This window comes from Suncus etruscus, chromosome 1 (assembly GCF_024139225.1).
Source record: "Suncus etruscus isolate mSunEtr1 chromosome 1, mSunEtr1.pri.cur, whole genome shotgun sequence".
NCBI lineage: Eukaryota > Metazoa > Chordata > Mammalia > Eulipotyphla > Soricidae > Suncus > Suncus etruscus.
The window spans coordinates 120744357-120766186 of record NC_064848.1 but is presented as its reverse complement, the minus strand read 5'-3'; the positions used below and the strand labels follow the sequence as shown (position 1 = coordinate 120766186).

At 35.2% G+C, this 21830-nt stretch overlaps 1 protein-coding gene across 1 annotated transcript in view; it reads left to right on the top strand.

The window, feature by feature from the left end:
* The window catches only part of DOCK4 (dedicator of cytokinesis 4), a 530301-nt gene that overhangs the window by 417966 nt on the left and 90505 nt on the right, over window positions 1-21830 (top strand). The window contains exons 27-30 of the mRNA XM_049782931.1: window positions 5195-5289; window positions 15033-15108; window positions 16775-16875; window positions 17483-17541. Coding sequence (XP_049638888.1) covers window positions 5195-5289; window positions 15033-15108; window positions 16775-16875; window positions 17483-17541 — 331 coding nt within the window. The remainder of the gene's footprint in view (window positions 1-5194; window positions 5290-15032; window positions 15109-16774; window positions 16876-17482; window positions 17542-21830) is intronic.

The following is a 21830-nucleotide window of genomic DNA, read 5'->3' as shown; positions in this document are numbered from 1 at the left end:
GCATGCTACAGAGGCTAATATGGCACTGTTGGAATCTTTCATTTTCCCCCTTATTCTGGCCTACTAGCTTTCAGAAATATCAGAATAAATCTCACTCGAACTTTATAAAAGCCCAATTTAAAACTCTGAAGACTTCAGGGTTTGAGCAATAGTAGTACAGCAGGAAGGGTACTTTCCTTGCATGCAACCAACCCAGGCTGTATCATTGACATCTCATATGGTCCCCCAACTATGGAGTAATCTCCGAGCTCAGAGTCAGTTGTAAGCCCAACAACCAAAATAAACAAAAAAGAACTTGAAATACTTCACTTAATCCATAAGACAAAGTGGAATTGTTGTCAGCTTTTCCTTATTCACAGTCAACTTCCCATCTTTAGTATCCTCTACCTCTTTCCATACACCTTTCACTTCATCCCCTTAAAATTACATGTATATTCCTAACATATATCTATAATTTCAGTTTTCCTGACTCTCTTTGTCAGCCAGAAATGCCTATTCTTCCACACTGTTCTCCCATTGCCTTATCTATATCCCTGCTAGTTCTTTTGTTCTGTTCTGCTCATGCTAAGCTATGGTTCAAGTATCACTTCCTTTATGATATACCTACAATTACAATTACCCATCTCATGGAATCATGCAGCAGGCTCTGTGGTTACTTATTTCTGTACTTTTTTTATGACCATGGATTCATGGAAGAACCAGTTCTTTATGTTCTTATTAAAAAACGGGATAGAACATCGAATCTTTGTTGAGTGAATGAACTCTCAATAAATATCTACCTATTTCGGGGCCGGCGAGGTGGCGCTGAGGTAAGGTGTCTGCCTTGCAAGCGCTAGCCAAGGAAGGACCACGGTTCGATCCCTGGCATCCCACATAGTTCCCCCCAAGCCAGGGGCAGTTTCTGAGCACTTAGCCAGGAGTAACCCCTGAGCATCAAATGGCTGTGGCCAAAAAAACAAAAAAAAACAAAAAAAATCTACATATTTCATAAATCACCATTTTTTATACGTATTTCAATTTCATTTTTATTTTATTACAAAAAAATTGTTCCTTAGGTCTCAAAGTAGAGACTATAGGAGTTAGTTTTATACAATGTACATAAATATTCAGTTTTAGGAATGTGGGTTTCAGTGTGATGATGATTATTAACACTCTTTAAGGGAATTTAAATCTATATCAAGAGAATAATACACTTGACACCTGTGATAAATTTTTAAATATCATTTGACTATAGTTTAAATTTTACATCAAGGAAATGTGGTCATATAAGGGTCTGTCCCATTCATTGTTATTGCTGTGAGGAAGACAATATCCTGGTTTTACCTATATCAGGTGTTTTCTTCTCTGGATATTATAACATGAGTTTCAGGAGCTCAGAATACCTCTTTCCATGCATCACCAGTTCTGCCTCATAAACTTGGTCTCCGTCTTGTGAATTTTGATATTATAGTATAATGTGAAAAATAAGATGTGGCTCAAGAACTGGAACACACTTTATATGTGGAAGTCCTGACTTCAGTCCCAATACCACAATGTCCCCAAAGGCAAAGCACCAATGTGAATCCCCCGACCCCAATATAAACCAAATACCTTCACTAAATATGGTATACTCAGAAAATCTTTGTAAAGCATGAGAGTGCCTGTCAGACCTTCATGAAATAACTTAAATGCCCTGTTCATGTGTGTCTATTCTGGCATTGATCAGAATTTTTATTTATTCCAATTTCTCTTTCAGCCCCATTTTTTGGCCACTCCCTGATGTAATCCAAGCAACCTTTGGCTTTCCCCTCTCAGATTTTCAAGCACTCTTCCATGCTGGTGAAACTGATGATCCTCAGACTTATTCTAGTTCACATTTGTAAAGCATTCACATACTTGTATGGTTTTAGATTTATGTTCATCATTTCTACCAAACTCTGAGCTTTTTGAGGACAAAGATGGCATTTAAGTAGCTTAGTTTACTGGGTTGTATTGCATGAATAAGTAAAAAAAAAATAACACAAATATTATCCCACTGGCTATCTAAAACACAGTGCCTGGCACAAAGCAAAAAACCCAATATTTATGATTGAAAGATTGAATGTCAGTAATAATTTCTTAAGTCATAGTAATTGTTCCAGTTTTATATTCTAGTTGTAATGTGGAACTTATTATACTTTGGAAAGGTTTTTATATCCAATTTCTTACTTGAAGCTTTTGTACCACAGAAAAAGTGTTTCTGTAAAATATCCACTTCCATTTTTTTTAACGTTGAACCCATATTTAAATGATAACCAGTAATGCATTTCAATTGCCATGTTGTGCTATTTGAAATAAATGAACATAAAAAGGGAACTGCTCCCAGGCTGCCTGTTTTAATGCTGTGGCATATGAAACACATTTCTTTCTATGAGTTAGCCAAATAAGAATATTATTGTGGCAGTGTTCTTTCTCCTAATTACACCAAGAATTTGTTACCTTTTATTGTTATGTGCACAAAATAGTTTTTTATATCTATTGTGAAAGCACATACTAAGTAGTGAGAAGAACTAACAAATATTTAGAACAGACAAAATGTTACTGATTTTTGGAAAAGAAAAAAAAGAGTAAAGAATATATTATTCAGTTCTGAGTGCTTTATAGGATCTGAATTTGAAATGAAACCTGTGTAGCAATTGACAAGTATTTACTGAAGTAGATTATTATAATAAAAGGTGTTTTGTGTTATTACATGATAAAGCATTAGCCTACAGTTTAGTATATGAATAGATAAACGATCATTTTTACTATTTAAAATCTCCTTAACTATAAAATACATGCAAACCCCCATGTTTTCTAGGCTAAAAAACTTAGTTCTAGTTTTCAAATGAATGTTACAGTCATTAAGCTAATTAATTGTAAGTTCAGGGTTAATATTTGGGTTTTCTGAGTCAAAGTCAAATTTTTCCATCTTTATTATAAGGTTTCCACAGGTGTTTATGTTTAGTTCTGCAAACTAAAAGAAGCTTGAGTTGATACATTAGAAGGCTACTTGAAATGCTGAATAGCTTCATAAAAGAATATAAACATTGTGTCATTACATAGGCATTGGCACACCATCACAAGAAGCATGACTTTCATTTTGTGAGATAAATGGGAGTAGGAAACAGAGATGTCCATACTGGACTCCTATACCTAGAATAATTTTTTCTTTCTCCTCAGTATTACATTAAAAAAACCAAAGTTACAGTATTCAAAATAGATGCTTTGTCTTCTGTAGCAAATCTTTTCATCCAGTGTGGATGAATTCTCTGTGGAATTAATATCATCTTCTCCCACCCACATGAACAATGCCCTCACTGAGAGTACTGTCTTCAATTCCCTTAAAAGTTGTTGATTGTTTGTTTATTTGTTTATTTTTTTGTGAGGACCATACTCGGCAGTATTCAGGGCTTAGCTCTAGCTCTGCACTCAGAAATCACTCCTGGTAGGTCTTAGAAGACTGTCTGGGATGCCCAGGTTGGAACCCAGGCCAGTTTTTTGCAAGGCAATGTATTATTCCTTCAGCTGCCAATTTCCTTAAAAGTTTTGAGGAAAAAGGATGAGACTTCGATATTTTAGAATCTATTTTCACTATTGCTAACTGATTGTAGGCTATGAAAAAGTAGCTATTGTTCTGATTTCATGGTTCTTTCAACTGTCTCTCTAAACAAATAGAACAAGATAGGGAAATGAAGTGGGGTACACCTCTGAAAGTTTTTTTTTTCAGAGAATCTGTATATTTGTATTGGAAACTCAAAAGAATCAGCTGGAAAAAATAGTTCAGAATAAGTTTTAGAATATATTCAAAGGGACTCACAGATAGGGTATGCTGATTAATGATGCACTATCCCAAAGGAGGGCTACACTGTGTTTCTCAAAATTGTTTGCAGAAAACATTTGAAAACCTCAGTGTCTACTGACATTGCAGACATGGCCAGATCTGTCTGTCCCTTTAAAGACCATGATCTAACGAGCACATTTTCCACATGGTACATGCTACATATCAACGTAAGTGTTGATGTCTGAGAAGCTAATATGGGTTCTTGTCAAAATATTTGTGGACTTGATCAAAGCTGTTCATATATTTTTTAAGCTACCACATGGTTCTTAGTTTTTTAGATTCTTTCTATCTTTCTATGGTATGAATGACAGCCATAATCTTATATTCAGTCAGTTTACACATTTAACATAATATGTTGTCCAGTTTGACAAATACAACTCCTCTGTTGATTTTTTCTTTTTTAAGCAATGGCATTCTGTTGTCCTACAATAGCATACAAACTATCAGATTGTTAGCTCCAGTTTCCTTCATTTCAGGTTACAAAATGTATTTAAATTTTTGTTAATCTAAATTAAAGCTGAGTCTCTTTCAGAGTAGGACAAATTTCATTTCATTAATTATAAATTTTATGTTATCTTCTTAATGCTTCTATAAATATGATACACTATAGCATCTGGAGTCCTATTTCTTATTAAGTTTAAAGAAGATTTGTTTTATTTATTATAGTAACTTGTGGAAATCATTTCTAGGTAATCAATGTAAAGATAACAGCTCTATAAGTACCATAACCCACTAGTTGACGTTATATAACTACTAAGTTCTTGTCACTGGACTCTACTTACAATCCTTATTGAGATATATTCTGCATAACACATTTACATTGAATATATAATTGCACAGCAATTTTTAAGAATATAATCTGCATAATTCGCACATCTGTACATTTGTGTGCATCTTATTTATAATGCCTCTCCAAAAAGCCCTCTAAAATTGAACATAGTTTAGTAAATATTGACAACCACTTAAAAGAAAAGCAGAGTTGATTGGAAGTGTTTATGGTTTTGTTGACTTGAAAAGTTCTAATATTTAGGGCATTACAATAGAAGTAAGAGAATATAGTTACCAGTAATATTATTAACAGTTTTCAATTTTCTAAAACCTATAAGTTTTTTAATTTAAGAAAAGACACAAATAGACTCTTTCTACTGTGCAGGATAAAAAGAGGAAAAGGGGAATACTGGCGACTGGTAACTAGCCAGGTGGATATTAAGACTGGGAAGGCTAATGATTTCTTCTCCTGGGTAAACTATTATATGACTCTCTGTTTCTCTGTAATTGCTTTGAAAATAGTTAACAGCTCTGTGTGTAAGTTAAAATAAGTCAATAAAATGGTCTATTTCCTCCTCATCCAAGGATTTCCTGCTGCAGATATTCACTGTGTTCCGAATATTAATACGCCCAGAGATGTTTCCAAAGGACTGGACTGTTATGCGCTTGGTGGCTAACAAGTAAGACATTTTAATTGATGATAATTGTAGCTCGTTATAAAGGGAAAAGGAGAGTACAAAATGATGCTTTCAATTTCAATTTTATCTCAAGTAAGAAACCTCTGATTCTTGGATCTTTTTCTTTGCTTCTAAGTTAACTTCATATATGTATTATATGTGATATATTACTATTTGTTCATTGGTTTTACATTCAAACGGTTTAAAAAAGCAAATTATACTACAGTTTATGCATTGTAAAATACTCCTGCCTTCTATTTTTTAACCTCTCCTCACAGGCTGTAGTATCCACTTCTTTGGTTTCTTGCATACCTTTCCAATATTTCTTTATACCAAAGTTTATTAAACAGTTCTGTTGCTGAGTACTTAACTCATTTCTGATTTTTCTTCATTTGTTTTAGTTAATAAAATATATAAAGCAAACAAATGTATGTCATGTGCTAAGCATTAAGAATAAGATGCAGTTCTTTAGTTGAATACTTATTGTTGAATACTCACTCATGCCCTGGAGATTTGAAACTAGTACCTTGAGAAAAATCTGGAACTAGATACAGATATTTGAAAAGCTAGTGGCAAAAATTTGAATCTTTGGAAGTTGCTAAAAAAAAGGCTATGAAATTTAGGGCCAGAGTGGGTGTTTGCCTTGCACAGGATCAACCTGGGTTCAATCCCTGGCATCCCATATAGTTCCCCCTGAGCCAGCCAGTGGCGATTTCTAAGAGCAGAGCCAGGAGTAACCGCAGGAAGGGAGAGAGTGAGGGAGGGAAAAGGAAGTGAATCCTGAAAAATATCACAATGCTCTAGATCTCTGCTTGAAGAAATAGGAGCCAGGAAGGAGAGATGGTGAATTCCTTTCGGTGTCCTACATTTTCTACTCTTTGGTTCTCTGTCTCTATCATATCATGACACATAATGAAAATGAACATTTTTAGGAAAATTAACAGTTCTTTACTTCTACACTGGCAATTTACCCAATTTTATTAGCATGCATAATCCTGAGTCCACATTTACCTGTTATTTTGTTCTCCTTTTCTAATTTCTAACAGCCTTATGCTCAGGGTGAGAGTTGGACTTTCTAAGTATAGATACAATGTCCAAAAATGCCTTATTTTTTTTTCCCAGACATGACGGTGGTAAGAGCCCCAGCAACAGGCTTTCAGTTTTGATTTCATCTGTCCAATATGGCTTCTGCTGCAGTATACATTTATAGACGTTGAGGTGTTAAAGTGATGTGTTAAAAACTTAGTGAAATAACAAATAGTTTAATATGGCATATTATACTTTACATAAGAACAGAAGCAGATTTTTTATTTTGTAGACTGAGATTACTAAAATTGCTTCTTCTAAAATTTAGAATAATAAAATAACTGAGTACAATCAAATCCTCATCTGTATGTCTGGAGGCTAGTTTTAAGTGGGAGCTGTTGGTCATGTACCTGCCCTTCTTACCAAAGGTCATGAATTCTTAATTGCCTGGAGAAAACTGCCAAGTGATCCAGGAAACAGATGAAATGGAATCCTGGCTTCTAATGTCATCACCACAGTGTCATTATTCGGTCATTCTGCCCACCCTGTCTGTAGAGGGATATGTTGTCTTGAATTAGAATTTTTGGTGGCAGAATTTCAAACTGAAAGCAAATTTGACATTTTGTTTCTTACATACATATGCTCAGCTTGAGCTTCCTGACAACCATGTGGCTCTTTTATATTAAATGCCATCTTCATCTTCTCTGCCCTGTATAAAAAATTCTGCTTCATTTATGAAGACTTTATAATCCCATCAATGGGGAAAGACTAAACACATGACATTCCAGATTTTCATTTATAGTCTGAACCAAATAGGAATTTTTTTAAAGAGAAAAGATCTGTGTAACATATTTAAGAAGAAAATTATTCTTAAGAAAAGACCATCTAACTTTTGCTAAATAAAGAAACACCATTCCATTAACACCTAAGGTAGTGACTTTAAGAATTTAGCACTATTTATTCATTCATCATGACTGGCAAAATCAATCCCAACCAAATTCATAAATGGGACTTTAGGACCTCCAGCTTGGAGCAGATGTGCTCATCTGCTATTATATGTCTCTATATTCATACCTTCTCTTCATTTGTACTGTCCCAACCATTTCCCACTCATATTTTGAAATCATGTGAGGCGTTCTGTGATTTAGAAATCCAATATAGTGAGACTGGAGAAAGAGTACAGCACATCTGCAAGGTGCCCTTGCTTTACATGCAGCAGACATGGGTTTGATCCTGGCACCCTATAATGTCCCCTGAGCTCCACTAGAAGTGATCCTTTATTGTGGAGCCTGGGGCACCACTGTGCTTGAGGAAAAAGGGAAAGAAGTGAAGGAGAGAAAAAGGGAGAGAGGAAAGGAGGAAGGGAGGAAGGGACTGAGGGGGGGAGTCTAGAAATAAGCATTAACATTTTTTTTGCTTTATTTAAAACAAACCCTTTCTCCCAAGGTACTACTGTCTTCAACAATATTTAATTAGGGTACTTCAAAGAAGCTTTTTAACCAAATTTTCTTCTTTTACTACTCTCTTTTGTGCTTAATGCATGCTAAATTGATAGCAATTACCCAAGAAATCACTATAACCCTATCCATTAACTCAACTGAGTTGTGCACCCTAAGAATATGTATTTTTTAAGAATATGTATTTTATGTACTGCTACTTTTTCCCTATATTTTCAAGTAAGTTAAATATCATTTGATTTTTATTCATATATTCTGTTGTCCCAAACCCTGAAGCATCCTTGCTTTATGTAACTTTCTACCAAAAGCTATGACCAGATACCTGATGATTTGTATGTTTATTTAATTAATTTTCACCTAAATGTCTAACCTTAAATGTGTCACCTAAATGTCTATGCCATAATGTGTCCAGGCTAAATTTTATAAAGACAATCAATAAGACTTTTTTATTCTTGCTTGCAAAACTGTAGTATGCCCTCTGTAAGTGCTAGGTAAATATATCTGAAAAGAAAAACTGCTCAATCTGAGCAAAAAAGGAACTAGGAAGAAGAAAATTAAATAGCAAATATATATACACTTTGAGACAAGCTTCTCTCTACCCTCTTTCCATACAAATTGCAAAATTCAGTATAAAAATAAAGTCACAGCCTTGTATATATTTTCAATAAACTAAAACCAAAACAGACTCACAGAAGATAGTAAAAATTCTCTGAATTCCCAGCCCTTATTTATCTTGGATATATGTTGGCTTCAAACATGCAATTTTATTTTGCTTTTTTTTTCTACCAATAACTGAATAATTGAACCAGTTATTAGGCTTAAGCCAATGTAGCTACAATTTATACGGCAAATAAGTAATTTGCTGAACCAAAGATTCTTAGGAGATATCATTTGTTCGTTAATTCATCTATCTGTTCTGAAAATATTTTCTAGTATCTAATGTATAAATGCTATGACTGAAACCCAACTGCAATCATATTTGTAATCAAGGTATTTAAATAAAGATATTAATAAAAATAAAATAAAGAATGCTGATGCATGAAGGTTTCAGTGAAAAACCTAGACTGGGATAAGAAGGTCTTTCCTCAGGAACTAAAATTTGGCTTTAAAGCCAAAGCAGGAGTGCCTACCCCCTCCCTCCCTGAATAAAAGTAATTTTTTATTGTTTTACACTGGTTTAAGTCATATTAACAATTTAGTGTTAAACTCCAAGCTAGTTCTTTCTGGCTTCTCTTTTGTCTCATTTTGCCTTGCCAACCCTTATCTGAACATTGTTTTCATCCATTCAACTATACTGGTTCCTTCTCCTCAAAGTTTTTTTTTTTTTTTTTGGTTTTTGGGCCACACCCTGTGACGCTCAGGGGTTACTCCTGGCTATGCGCTCAGAAGTCGCTCCTGGCTTGGGGGACCATATGGGACGCCGGGGGATCGAACCGCGGTCTGTCCTAGGCTAGCGCAGGCAAGGCAGGCACCTTACCTCCAGCGCCACTGCCCGGCCCCCTACTTCTCCTCAAAGTTTTGCCACAATAAACAGTATTTCAGTTTGGTGAATGTGCCATATGCATCCCAAGCACAGGAATTCAGTATGTACTAGTCCTACTAAAACATTCTTTCTTTGATCTAGACAGAAATCCAAATCATACTGCCATTCCTTTAGGGGGATCATAAAAGAGAAAGGAGTAGTTTTTGAGATGAAGTGGCATAGAATCTGTGTTTGAGATGCTGCAAGATATTGAGGTGAAGATAAAGAAGAGATAAAGAAGCTAGCACATTCTAGTAAACTCAGAGAAGAGAACAGGATTAGAAATGTACATTTAAGGCTTTTCAGTATCTAGACTGTATTTGAGGCTTTCAAGTCAATGAAAATATCCAGAATGAAAGTATAAATTGTAAAGAAGTGTTCTTAGGATTGGGTCATGGAACATACCAGCCTTTAAGAAAGGAAAAGGCCCTGATGTGAAGATGAGAGCTGGTAAAGTATTGTCAAGACTCTCTTTGATAAAGGAAAGAGTATGGAGTGCTGCTTGAAGTCAGCACTGAAATAATAATAAGCACTGAAAACTGGCTTTGAGGTTTGGCAATTGGTATTGATATTGCTGACCTTAGTAAGTACTAGATCACTGAATTCAAGAGTGAATGGGACTTGAGAAAGTGAAAAGAGTGACCCTACACAGCTGTACAACCTAGCCTCTTTTTTTCAAATACCTTGCAATGCTCAGAGGTTACTCCTGGCTTTGTTCTCAGGAATTACTTCTGGTGAGGTTTGGGTACCATAACGGATGCTGGAGATTGAAACTGGTCAGTTGCATGCAAAACAAGTGCCCTACCTGCTATACAATTTCTCCAACCCTAATACATAGCTTTATAAACTGTGGGTCATAACCTTATATATGTTTTATATTTTTAAATATTTAAAAATAAATTTACTGTTATTTGTTAGAATAATTGTCTTCTTTATTTCTTTTTTGGGACTCACATAAAACTGTCTTGAATAGAAAGGGGCCCTGAGTAAAAAGGTTTTTGGTAACCCAGCTCTAAAAGGAGGAGCTTACTGTAAGGGGTGGGGGACAGGGTGAAGGAGAGTAAGTATAAGCAGAGAGTAACTGGCAAGGAGCAGAGACTGAGATATATGTCTGAAAGAAGATATGGGAACTATTTTTTTGTACTGGAGAGTGGGAAACAATTTGAGTCATAACTGGCTGTGCAATGAGCTTATTCATGTTTGTGCTCAGGGGTAATTCCTGATGGGACTCAGGGACTGTGTTGAATTCCATGGATCAACCTCAGGTTGGCCAAGTGCAAGCAAGCACTTACCTGCTGTACAATCTGTTTAACTTCTGCTATTATTTTTAAAATATGGAACTTTATAATCTGTTTATTTACTAATAAGAACAGCTCAGTAAGGACAAAATTATCAGTGAAGTAAATGAAGGAACAAAGCCTTTGAGGAGGCAAATGGAAATGGGTTTGAGTGCACTATTACTCAGTATTCCTCTCCAGTAGTATCTGTAATCTATCTACAATCTGCTTAAACTGAAAGCTAAATCAATTTACATGTAAAAGCATGCAGTTTAATCTAGTGAACATTAGTCTTTGGCAGTTAAACTACCCTAATGAAAGAAGCTTGCCCCTTTAAGGTAGCAATAGTGTGTTTCTTTGTATGTAATAGGCCCTGAATATGATCTCCAGCACTACCAAAAGAAAAAAAAGTAAAAAATTAATTGAAAATTTTAAAGAAGTAGCTCCAGTTCTAGTATACTCAGAGAGCTTGGACTTAGCTAGGAACATCGACAGTTTTTTCATTATCATAGGAAAGTATGTGATGATGATCGTGAAAGTTGGGTGGTTGAGTAGCTCATTTGTTGAACTTCCATTGATAGAGCTATATTTTAATGTTCTGGTTTCTTTGGAGAGATGGTGTTCGTGGTGTTCTGCTATTAAGGGTAATTATTCTTAAATTGTTTTACTATTTGCAGAGAGGTAAGACATTGATTTTTATCAAATATATATAATACTAAAGTGAATGTGCCAAACAGGTATAAACAAAAGTTGCCTTTCACTCTACCTCCTGGTGAGTTGTGAGGGTTTATAATGGGTAAATGCATAAAGGGGAAATATTTGAGCTTAGGTCAAAACTGAAACTCTTGCCACTTTAATCATGTTCTGTCAATACTGTCCAATGGAGTAGGTCAGGGAAATTTTTTTAAATCTTCCCCTCTCAATCCATGTTCTTTCTTTTAATCTCACCCACACTTCATGCTGTCTTTGCTGAAAGCACCATCTCACTTTTTCCTGATTGCCTGTTTTGACTGATGCTTTTTTCCTTTTCTTGAAATGCCTTTCTCCTTCAGCTTTCCCTACCTTAATTGCAGATTGTTTTTTCACATATCTTAAAGTGTATGAGTTTTAAATTTCACACATTAGCTCTATCTAGTACAAGACACAAAAATAACAAAGCATAGATATAGAAGCATATATAGAAGCAAGGCTACAATTAATCAACTAAGCCTTTATTTCATTAAGTATTGGGATGAGGCTCAGTTTCTGACCTCTGTCTGCCTTTTATTTTTAATCTGTAAAAACTATTTTTAAAATGAGAAATGATCACATGCATTAAAATAACTGGCCAGGCTCCATCATAAATTCACCAAACCATGTCTAGTAGTGAGGGCCTAAAGACATACATAAATATATATATGCATATACATGTATTTTATATATATATATATATATATATATATATATATATATTACCATATACTTTAAAGCTTAGAAGGACTAGATTGAAGTAGTTCCATTCATAGTAGCACAGTATTTCTACCTGCCCTTAAAGTCTTTCCTTTAGTTTCTTCGGTCTCCAAGTGAAGTGTCATGTTCTCTAGGAGACTGGTTAAGTTTTGATTTGCACCAGGCTTCTAGAAAGGAAAGGCAGTTCCCATTCCCCTGTCAGGGGGAACAGTTCCAGTTGTAGAATCTGCAGGAAATAATTCACACATTGAAAAGGTACAAGAATGGGTTCAGGAAATCCAGTGTCAAGCAAGGAATTCAAACCACAAAAGCTTTCTGCTCCTAAGACGGAGTGCAGCTCAGTGGCAGAAGACCAAAGAATTCCTTTGACCAGCCTTCCTCAGACCCTTGCTTTTATTGACAAGAATCAGACACCATCCTAGGGTGGGAGCAGAATACCAAGTAAGGAATAATCCAATATACTATCACCAGGTCACACCCTAGGGTGGAGTACGATTATTGATTAGGGTAGGATCAGTAACCCAACACCCAAGAACCCACCAGGTTGTATGGAAGTCATTGAATTTCAGATTTAAATGTTCTATTCAAGTATAAATACCAGCCTAGTTGATGCACATTTCTCTCAGTCCTTGTGGAGAAAGACTTTTGCTTGAGCAGCTTGTCAAATTGGAATCATTTTTAAAAGGACCAATTATAAGAAATGAAATTTCTATAGGGAAGAGAAGGCATTGCTTAAAAATCACTTCCTAAACTCCAGAATGTGGTGGTAACTGAAACTTGTTATGATAGATTTCTTATGAACCAATTCCACTTTTAAGTCATTTTTTTTCACACTCTGTTCCTAAATTATGTTTGTCAGAAGTGATTCTGGTATCTGTATTTCAAAAGTGGCAGCTGTCTATCAGTTTATCATTTGCAGTAACTAATTGCCAATCTTTCTTTACAATTGAGTTGGAGGGAAGATATTTGAAGTGTCCCTGGCTCAATTCAGAAATTGAGTCATGTGTAAAAGGAGAAAATGAAAGGGGCCACTTGCCCTCGGGTTAATTGGAACAAATAAAGATCTCTAATCACAGGCATCCACTACAGGAAAAAGCAATAATGTTTAAATGCCTTGAGCCTGCCTGTGGCCCTTTGTTCCAGAAAAGCATCTCTCAGTGTTGAATACCATAAGAAATCCAGGTGCAGGCTCTGTGACCTGAGTTATGACCTGATTGTTACGGGCACAAATAAGAAGAACTCATTCTAAGGTCTTCCTAACCCTTAGAAATTTCATTTATCTCATCAAATTACATATATTAAAGTGACTCATTTACCACATTTAATATATTCTGAAAAGCATTTTTGACATTTTTATTTTTCAGTTGTTGACCCATAAATAATTTAATTCCCTTTGCTTGTGATTTCTCAACATTTTTGTATAATTCGTTTTCTTAAACAAAAGTAGGGGCCAGAGAGATAGCACAGCGATAAGGCGTTTGCCTTGCATGCACAAGAACAGTGGTACTAATCACGGCATCCCATATTGTCCCTTGAGCCAGCCAGGGACGATTTCTGAGCATAGAGCTAGAAGTAGCCCCTGAGCACTGCTGGGTGTGACCAAAAAAAAAAAAAAAAAAAGAAAACAAAACAAAAGTAACATTTTTTAAATACTTATATAAGCACCACGATTACAAGCATGTTTGTAGTTGGGTTTCAGTCATAAACAGAATACCCCCCTTATACATATGTTCTAATATAATGTAGGTTGATGTTTTTAGTTACTGATGTCTTCAGGTGTGGTGTTAAATTGTGTTTCTTTTTTTTTTTTAAGAGAGTCATACACCTACTTCCCTAATTCCATCCTAAGTCAAGAAATGGATGGTCATCACACCATTAGCCTCCATTATTAATGTTTTTCAGAAAAAGTAAAAAATATATTATGAACCATTAGTCTTTAGCTTCTTATTAGTTTGAGAAGTAGCTTGCTTTATATCTCTGTATCTAACATTAATTGAGCCCATTGAAAATGTATTTCAATTGTAAGTTTGGACTCTCAAAGCTGTAAAAGTAGCATAATTGGAACAAATGACTTAATGCTAGAATTAACCAAGAATGTTTACTGTATCTTTCTTTTTAAATCTTCCCATCAAGATGTATGCTCTCATTCTCAAGCTTTCCCTAATTTCTCAAGCTTGTGATATGCCCCATTCTCTGAAAGTTCTAAAATGCTGTAAATACTTCAATGACAGTGACAGTCACTACCCTACACTTTAAGACCTGGCTGTAGATCATTTCACAGTCTGATTGTTTTTTTTTTTAGTATAGTGAGAAAATAGTGAGAAAATTTACTCCTCCAAGGTCTTGTGTGCCCCCTTGCACCTTAGGTGGGGGAGAACAAGACATCTCATAAGTAACTCAGTTTGGCCTATCTCTACTTTCTTGGGCTCCATTTTTTTTTTCCAGTTTAAAATAATTGTACTGGGGCTGGAGAGATACCACAATGGTAGGGCATTTTTCTTGAACTTAGCTGATCTAGGACAGATAGTGGTTCAAATCCTAGCACCCCATATGGGCCCCCATGCTTGCCAGGAGCAATTTCTGAGTGCAAAGCCAGGAGTAATCCCTGAGTGCCACTGGGTGTGACCCAAAAACCAAAAAAGCAAACAAACAAACAAAAATTGTGCTTTCTTCATTAGATATTTGTATTTAATAATTTTGCTTCATTATTTAAATTAATTAAAACACTATGAAATATCAAGATTTGTGGATTACTAAGTTGTTTGAATTCATGCATCTTTATATATGCATACCTCTTTCTATAGATATGTGTTTTGTATGTATATATGTCAAGAAATATATGTGTGTACATACATATATGTATGTATATGTCCTAATGTTTAAGTTCAATAATGAATTACCTAGTACTGTTCATATGTTTGCCTGAATAAATTTTCTTTTGTCTTTGAGGATAAGAATAAAAATGATTTACATTAAAATGAACTGCCAAATTTGAATTATTTTTTTTCTCACCAGCGTTATTATTACAACAGTTCTATACCTATCAGATGCACTGCGGAAAAACTTCTTAAGTGAAAACTTTGATTATAAGGTAAATATCTTTAATGAGTATCCTCTTTAAAGGTTTTACATAGTTTTGTTTTTGTTTTGTTTTGTTTTTCGGTCACACCTGGCAGCGCTCAGGGGTTACTCCTGGCTCTATGCTCAGAAATCACTCCTGGCAGGTTCAGGGGACCATATGGAATGCAGATTCGAACCATCGACCTTCTGCATGAAAGACAAACACCTTACCTCCATGCTATCTCTCTGGCCCTGAAAATGTATATTTTTTAATTTAAAAAATAATGAGTTTTCGGGGCCGGAGTGGTAGCACAGCAGTAGGGCATTTGCCTTGCACACGGCTGACCTAGGATGGACCGCAGTTCAATTCCCCCGTGTCCCAAATGGTTCCCCAAGCCAGGAGTGATTTCTGAGTGCATAACCAGGAGTAACCCCTCAGCATCACTGGGTGTGGCCCCAAAACCAAAAATAATAATAATAATAATAATAATAATAAGATGATGATGATGATGGTGGTGAGTTCCAAGTAGATTTATTTAGTTGAGTATGTGTTATAGAGCTGGAGCAATAGAATAGTAGATTGGGTGTTTATCTGCATGTGTCCAGCCCAGATTTGATCCCTAGCATCACATATGGTCTTCTAAGCCCCTCCAGGAGTGAGCACTGCCAGGTATGGTCCCAAAATAAAATTAAAATCGTACCTGTTATATATAGTAGATGATTCTCTAATATAAATATCAACTTAGAACAGCTTGTTTGGGGGGTATGATGGGAAGGGGGAAATACTATTTGTGGGGCAGTGATAGAACAGTTGGTAGACCACTTACCTTGCATGTAGCCAACCAGTATTAGATAACCTAGCTCTATATATCATTCTCCCAAGCCTTCCAGGAGTTATTCCTGAGTGCAGAGACAGGAGTATGTCCTGAGTATCATTGTAAGTGATTCAAAAACAAAACAAAACAAAAATTATTCCTTTACCTTTTTTCCTTGTGGTTAATTCATCGCTAATTATTAGTTATTGGCCAAAATTAATACTTTATCTTAACTTTTCTTCAGTATTTTGCTGAATTTTTTTCAGTGATGAAAACACATTATATATAAAAGATATTATTTATAATATTTCTCCTATTTATATAATTTTACACAACATGTGAAAAGCTGCTTCCTTCCATTATACACTAATGATTTTTATTGATCATTTCTGGACATTTTATTTTGATCTTCTGGTGCTGTTTTGGTGTGAAAAACCTTAAGCTCAAAAGGTTTGTCTGGGCAGAACTTTTTAATGTACTATCTGAATTTAAAGAAATTAGCATATTCAAATTTAATGCTACATTGAAAGGATTTCCAAAAATAAATTCCACAGGAATAAAGTAATCCATGTTCTACCCTAGTCTCCTTGAAAATATTCAGAAATGTTGCAAAAAATAAAGGCTCTACAAAGTTGGCATATATCAGAAAACTAATGATCCTTGGAATGCAGCATTCAGAAATATGCAGATTGTATTTAATTAAGTTACTTCTTTAATATGAAAAATTACAAGCATTTCTACAGATAAGGCATCATTCTTTGACTATGACCACTTAATATCTTAATCTCAGTTTTAGCCATCTCCACATATTATTTTGGAAGTGAATCCAATTCCCTTTTAATTATTTATTAACACCCTAATCTTTTATTTCTTTTATCTTAGATCTGGGATTCCTACTTTTACCTTGCAGTCATTTTTATAAACCAGTTGTGTCTGCAGTTAGAGATGTTCACACCTTCCAAAAAGAAAAAGGTGTTAGAAAAGTAAGTACAAATGTAGAGCTAAAAGGGAATATAAGGCAAGTCAAATGCTTTTCATTTTAACTCAGTTTGAGGTTTCATAACTCAGTTCCTACTGGAAGTTAGTGTTGAAAAGTAATATCTACATCATGGGTCTTCAAACTACGGCCCGTGGGCCACATATTGTATTTATTCCCATTTTGTTTCTTCACTTCTAAATAAGATATGTGCAGTGTGCATAGAAATTTGTTCATAATTTTTGTTTTTACTATAATCTGCCCCTCCAACAGTCTGAAGGACAGTGAACTGGCCCCCTGTTTAAAAAGTTTGAGGACCCCTGATCTACATGAACAAGAAACAGTATTTCTAGAGCTTTTAGTAATGAATTTATTTACACATTTTGTCTTCTATATTTTAGGTGTCATAAGTAACTATTAAACGAAAACATGAAAGACAGATCTGTTTTATTAAAGGATTTATTTATGAATTTAAATTAAAATTAATAATTTTAAACATCTTTGGCTTAAAGCATAATCTTGAATTCAGAAAAGCATTATATCCCCAACAAACACTAACTCAGATTTTTCTAGTAGACTGTGTATCCAAATATCTTATTTTTGTTTTAATTTAGGTATGGTGACATGCGTGTAACTATGGGCTGTGAAATTTTTAGCATGTGGCAAAATCTTGGTAAGTTACAACAAGAGAAACTATGTCCATTTTATACCTCTTTACTGTCCTTTAAACATTTTTAAAAATTATTTTTATTTACCCCTTTTTCCTTCCCTAGAGTTAGCTGTTTCATTGACCATGGCTTGCACACTGTTGGTTGTGATACACTTACATTAGAATTGTATGATCTGTTATGTCATGTGGATTGTTTGCAGCACAGGTCATCACTGGGGATTAAACTTCTGATTAATACTAGCCCAGCAAATTCATGTCAGAAACCTAATTGTAGAGAAAATAATTTTTACAGATTTTGTTGGCATAAGCTTTCATTTTATTTTTTAAACTAAATTCTTGATTTTAACATCATGTTTACAAATGTAATTGTTGTTGGGTTTCAGTCATAACAGGAGAATACCCCTTCACCCATGCAACCTTCCCATCACCAATGCCCCTATCTCTTTCCTCCCCAACCCCTCACCTGTATTCGAGACAGGCTTTCTGCATCCCTCACTCACTGACATTATTACAATAGTTCTCAGCATAGTTATTTCTCTAACTGCACTCACCACTCTTTGTGGTGAGCTTCATATCTTGAGCCGGTCCTTCCGGCTCTCAACTCTGGGAATTATTTCAATGTCTCTAATTTTTCTTAAAACCATAGATGAATGAGACTATTCTCTGTGTGTGTGTCTCTCTCCCTCTAATTTCACTCAGTATAATAGATTCCATGTACATCTATGTATAGGAAAACTTCATGACTTCATCTTTCCTAACAGCTTGCATAATACTCCATTGTCTATATGTACCACATTTTCTTTAGCCATTCATCTGTTGAAGGGCATCTTGGTTGTTTTCAGAGTCTGACTATTGTAAATAGCGCTGTAATGAATATAGGTATAAGGAAGGGATTTTTGTGTTCCTGAGGTCTATCTCTAGGAGTGGTATAGTCGGATCAAATGGGAGCTCAATTTCCAGTTTTTTGAGGAATCTCCATATTTTTTTCAATAAAGGCTGGACGGCATTCCCACCAGCAGTGAATAAGAGTTCCTTTCTCTCCACATCCCTGCCAGCACTGATTGCTCTTATTCTTTGTGATGTGTGCAGTCTCTGTGGTGTGAGATGGTACCTTATTGTTGTTTTGATTTGAATCTCCTGATGACTAGTGATGTGGAGCATTTTTTATGTGCGTTTTGGCCATTTGTATTTCTTCTTTGAGAAATTGTTTGTTCATTTCTTCTTCCCATTTTTATGAGATTAGATGTTTTTTTCTTGTTAAGTTCTGTCAGTACCTTGTATATCTTAGATATTAGCCCCTTATCTGATGGGTATTGGATGAATATCTTCTCCTATTCTGTATATTTTGATCCTAGGCATTATTTTCTTTGAGGTGCAAAAGCTTCTCAGCTTACTATAGTCCCATTTGTGTATCTCTGCTTCAACTTGTTTAGAGAGTGCTGTTTCTTCCTTGAAGATGGCTTTAGTTTCAATGTCCTGGAGTGTTCTACCTACATATTGTTCTATATACCTTATGGTTTCAGGTCTGATATCAAGGTCTTTAATCCATTTGAATTTGACCTTGGTGCATGGTGTTAGATGGAGGTCTGAGTCCTTTTTTTTAGCAAGTGCCAGTCCAGTTGTGCCAACACCACTTGTTGAAGAGGCTTTCCTTGCTCCATTTTGCATTTCTTGCCCTTTATCAAAGAGTAATTGATTGTATATCTGGGGAGCATTTTCTGAATACTCTAGTCTATTCCACTGATCTGTGGGTCTGTCTTTATTCCAGTACCATGCTGTTTTAATGACTATTGCTTAGTAATAAAAATTTAAAGTTAGGAAAAGTGATGCCTCTCATATTCCTTTTCCCAGGGGTTGCTCTAGCTATTATTGGGTGTTTATTGTTCCAGATGAATTTCAGGAGTGTTTGATCCATGTCTTTGAAGAATGTTATGGGTATCCTTAGAGGGATTGCATTAAATCTGTCCAATGCCTTGGGGAGTATTGCCATTTTAAAAATGTTGATTCTCCCAGGCAGGGTATATGCCTCTATTTCCACATGTCCTCTTTTATTTCTTGAAGCAGGGTTTTATAGTTTTTTTTGTATAAATCCTTCACATCTTCAGTTAAGTTGTCTCCAAGATATTTGAGTTTGTGTGGCACTAATGTAAATGGGATTTGGTTTTTTTGATATCCATTTCTTCACTATCATTATTGGTGTATAAGAAGGCCATTTATTTTTGTGTGTTAATTTTGTAGTCTGCCACTTTTTTATATGAGTATATTGTTTCAAGAAGTTTTTGGTAGAGTCTTTAGGGTTTTCCTAATATAGTATTATGTCATCTGCAAACAGTGAGAGCTTGAATTCTTCCTTTCCTATCTGGATGCCCGTGATATCTTTTTCTTGCCTAATGGCAAGAACTTCCAGCACTATATTAAATAGGGGTGAAAGAGGGCAGCCTTGTCTTGTACTGGATTTTAGAGGAAAAGGCTTTTCGTTGATCTCCATTGACAATAATATTTGCCATTGGCTTGTGGTAGACTGCCTCTACTATATCGAGAAAAGTTTCTTCTATTCCCATCTTGATGAGAGTTTTTTTATCAAGAATGGGTGTTGGACCTTATCAAATGCTTTCTCTGCATCTATTGCTATGATCATATGGTTTTTATGTTTCTTTTTGTTGACATGGTGTATTATGTTGATTTATGGATGTTAAACCATCCTTGCATTCCTAGGATGAAACCTACTTGGTCATGGTAATGACCTTCTTGATAAGGCATTGGATCCTGTTTGCCAGAATTTTGTTGAGGATCTTTGCATCAGTGTTCATCAGGGATATTGGTCTGTAGTTTTCTTTTTTGCAGCATCTTTGTCTGGTTTTGGTATCAAGGTGATGTTAGCTTCGTAAAAACTGGGAGTGTTCCTTATTCTTCAATTTCATGAAAGAGCCTGCAGAGGATCGGTTGAATTTCCTCTTGAAGGTTTGAAAGAATTCATTAGTGAATCCATCTGGGCTTGGGCTTTTGTTTTGGGGAAGACTCTTGATGACCATTTTTAATTTCTTCTGTTTACATATGCAAGATCATCCTGGTTTAACTGTGGAAGATTATAAGAGTCTAAGAAGTTATCCATTTCCTCCAGGTTTTCATGTTTTGTGGCATAGTTTCTCAAAGTAGTTTCTGATTACCCTTTGAATCTCTGCAGTATCTGTGGTGATCTCCCCCTTTTTATTTCTAATCTGGTGTATTAGATTTCTCTCTCTCTCTTTTGTTCTCTCTCTCTCTTTCTCTCCATTTCTTTGTGAGTTTTGCTAGTGGTTTGTTGATCTTGTTTATTTTTTCAAAGAACCACTTTTTCTTTCGTTGATCTTTCGAATTGTTTTTTGGATTTCCATTTCATTATCTCATAGATTTCTGCTCTAATGTTTGTTATTTCCTTCTACCTACCTATTTTCGATTCCCTTTGTTGGTCATTTTTAGTTCTGAAAGCTGTGTCATTAAGCTTTTTATATAGGGCCATTCTTCCTTTCTGATGTGTGCTTGCAAGGCTATCAATTTTCCTCTTACTAATGCTTTTGTTGTATCCCATAAATTCTGACAATTTGTGTCTTCATTGTCATTTGTTTCCAGGAATGTTTTGATTTCCTTTTTGATTTTATCTCTGACCCACTGGTTGTTCAGTAGTGAACTGTTTAGTTTCCAGGTGTTAAAGTTTTTCTAATGTGTTTCTTTGTAGTTCACGTTTAATTTCAGTGTCTTGTGGTCTGTGAAGGTATTTTGTATAATTTCTATCCTTTTCACTTTATGAAGATATTTTTTTTATTTTTTATTATTATTTTTTAATATAATTTTTATTTTGATCATCGTGGCTTACATATTGTTGACAATATTATTTTAGGTACATATTTACATAAAATCAAGGGGGATTCCCATCACCAGATTGTCTTCCCTATACCTCCATTTTTGTCCTCCCTCCCATTTCCTCTTCCCTCACCCTCATTTATGGAGATATTTTTTAAGGGGTAGCATGTGGTCTGTCCTGGAGAATGACCCATGTGCATTGGAGAAGAATTAGTATCCAGTTTTCTGGGGATGGAGTGCCCTATATATGTCTACTAGTCCACTTTCTTTCATTTCTCTTTTCAGATATATACATTCTTGTTGGGTTTCAACCTGGTTGATCTATCAAAAGATATCAGGGCCGTGTTGAGATCTCCCACTACAATTGTGCTGGTATTGATATTTTCTTTCAGGTTTGTCAAGAATTGTATTAAATATTTTGCAGGTCCATCATTGGGTGCATATATGTTTAA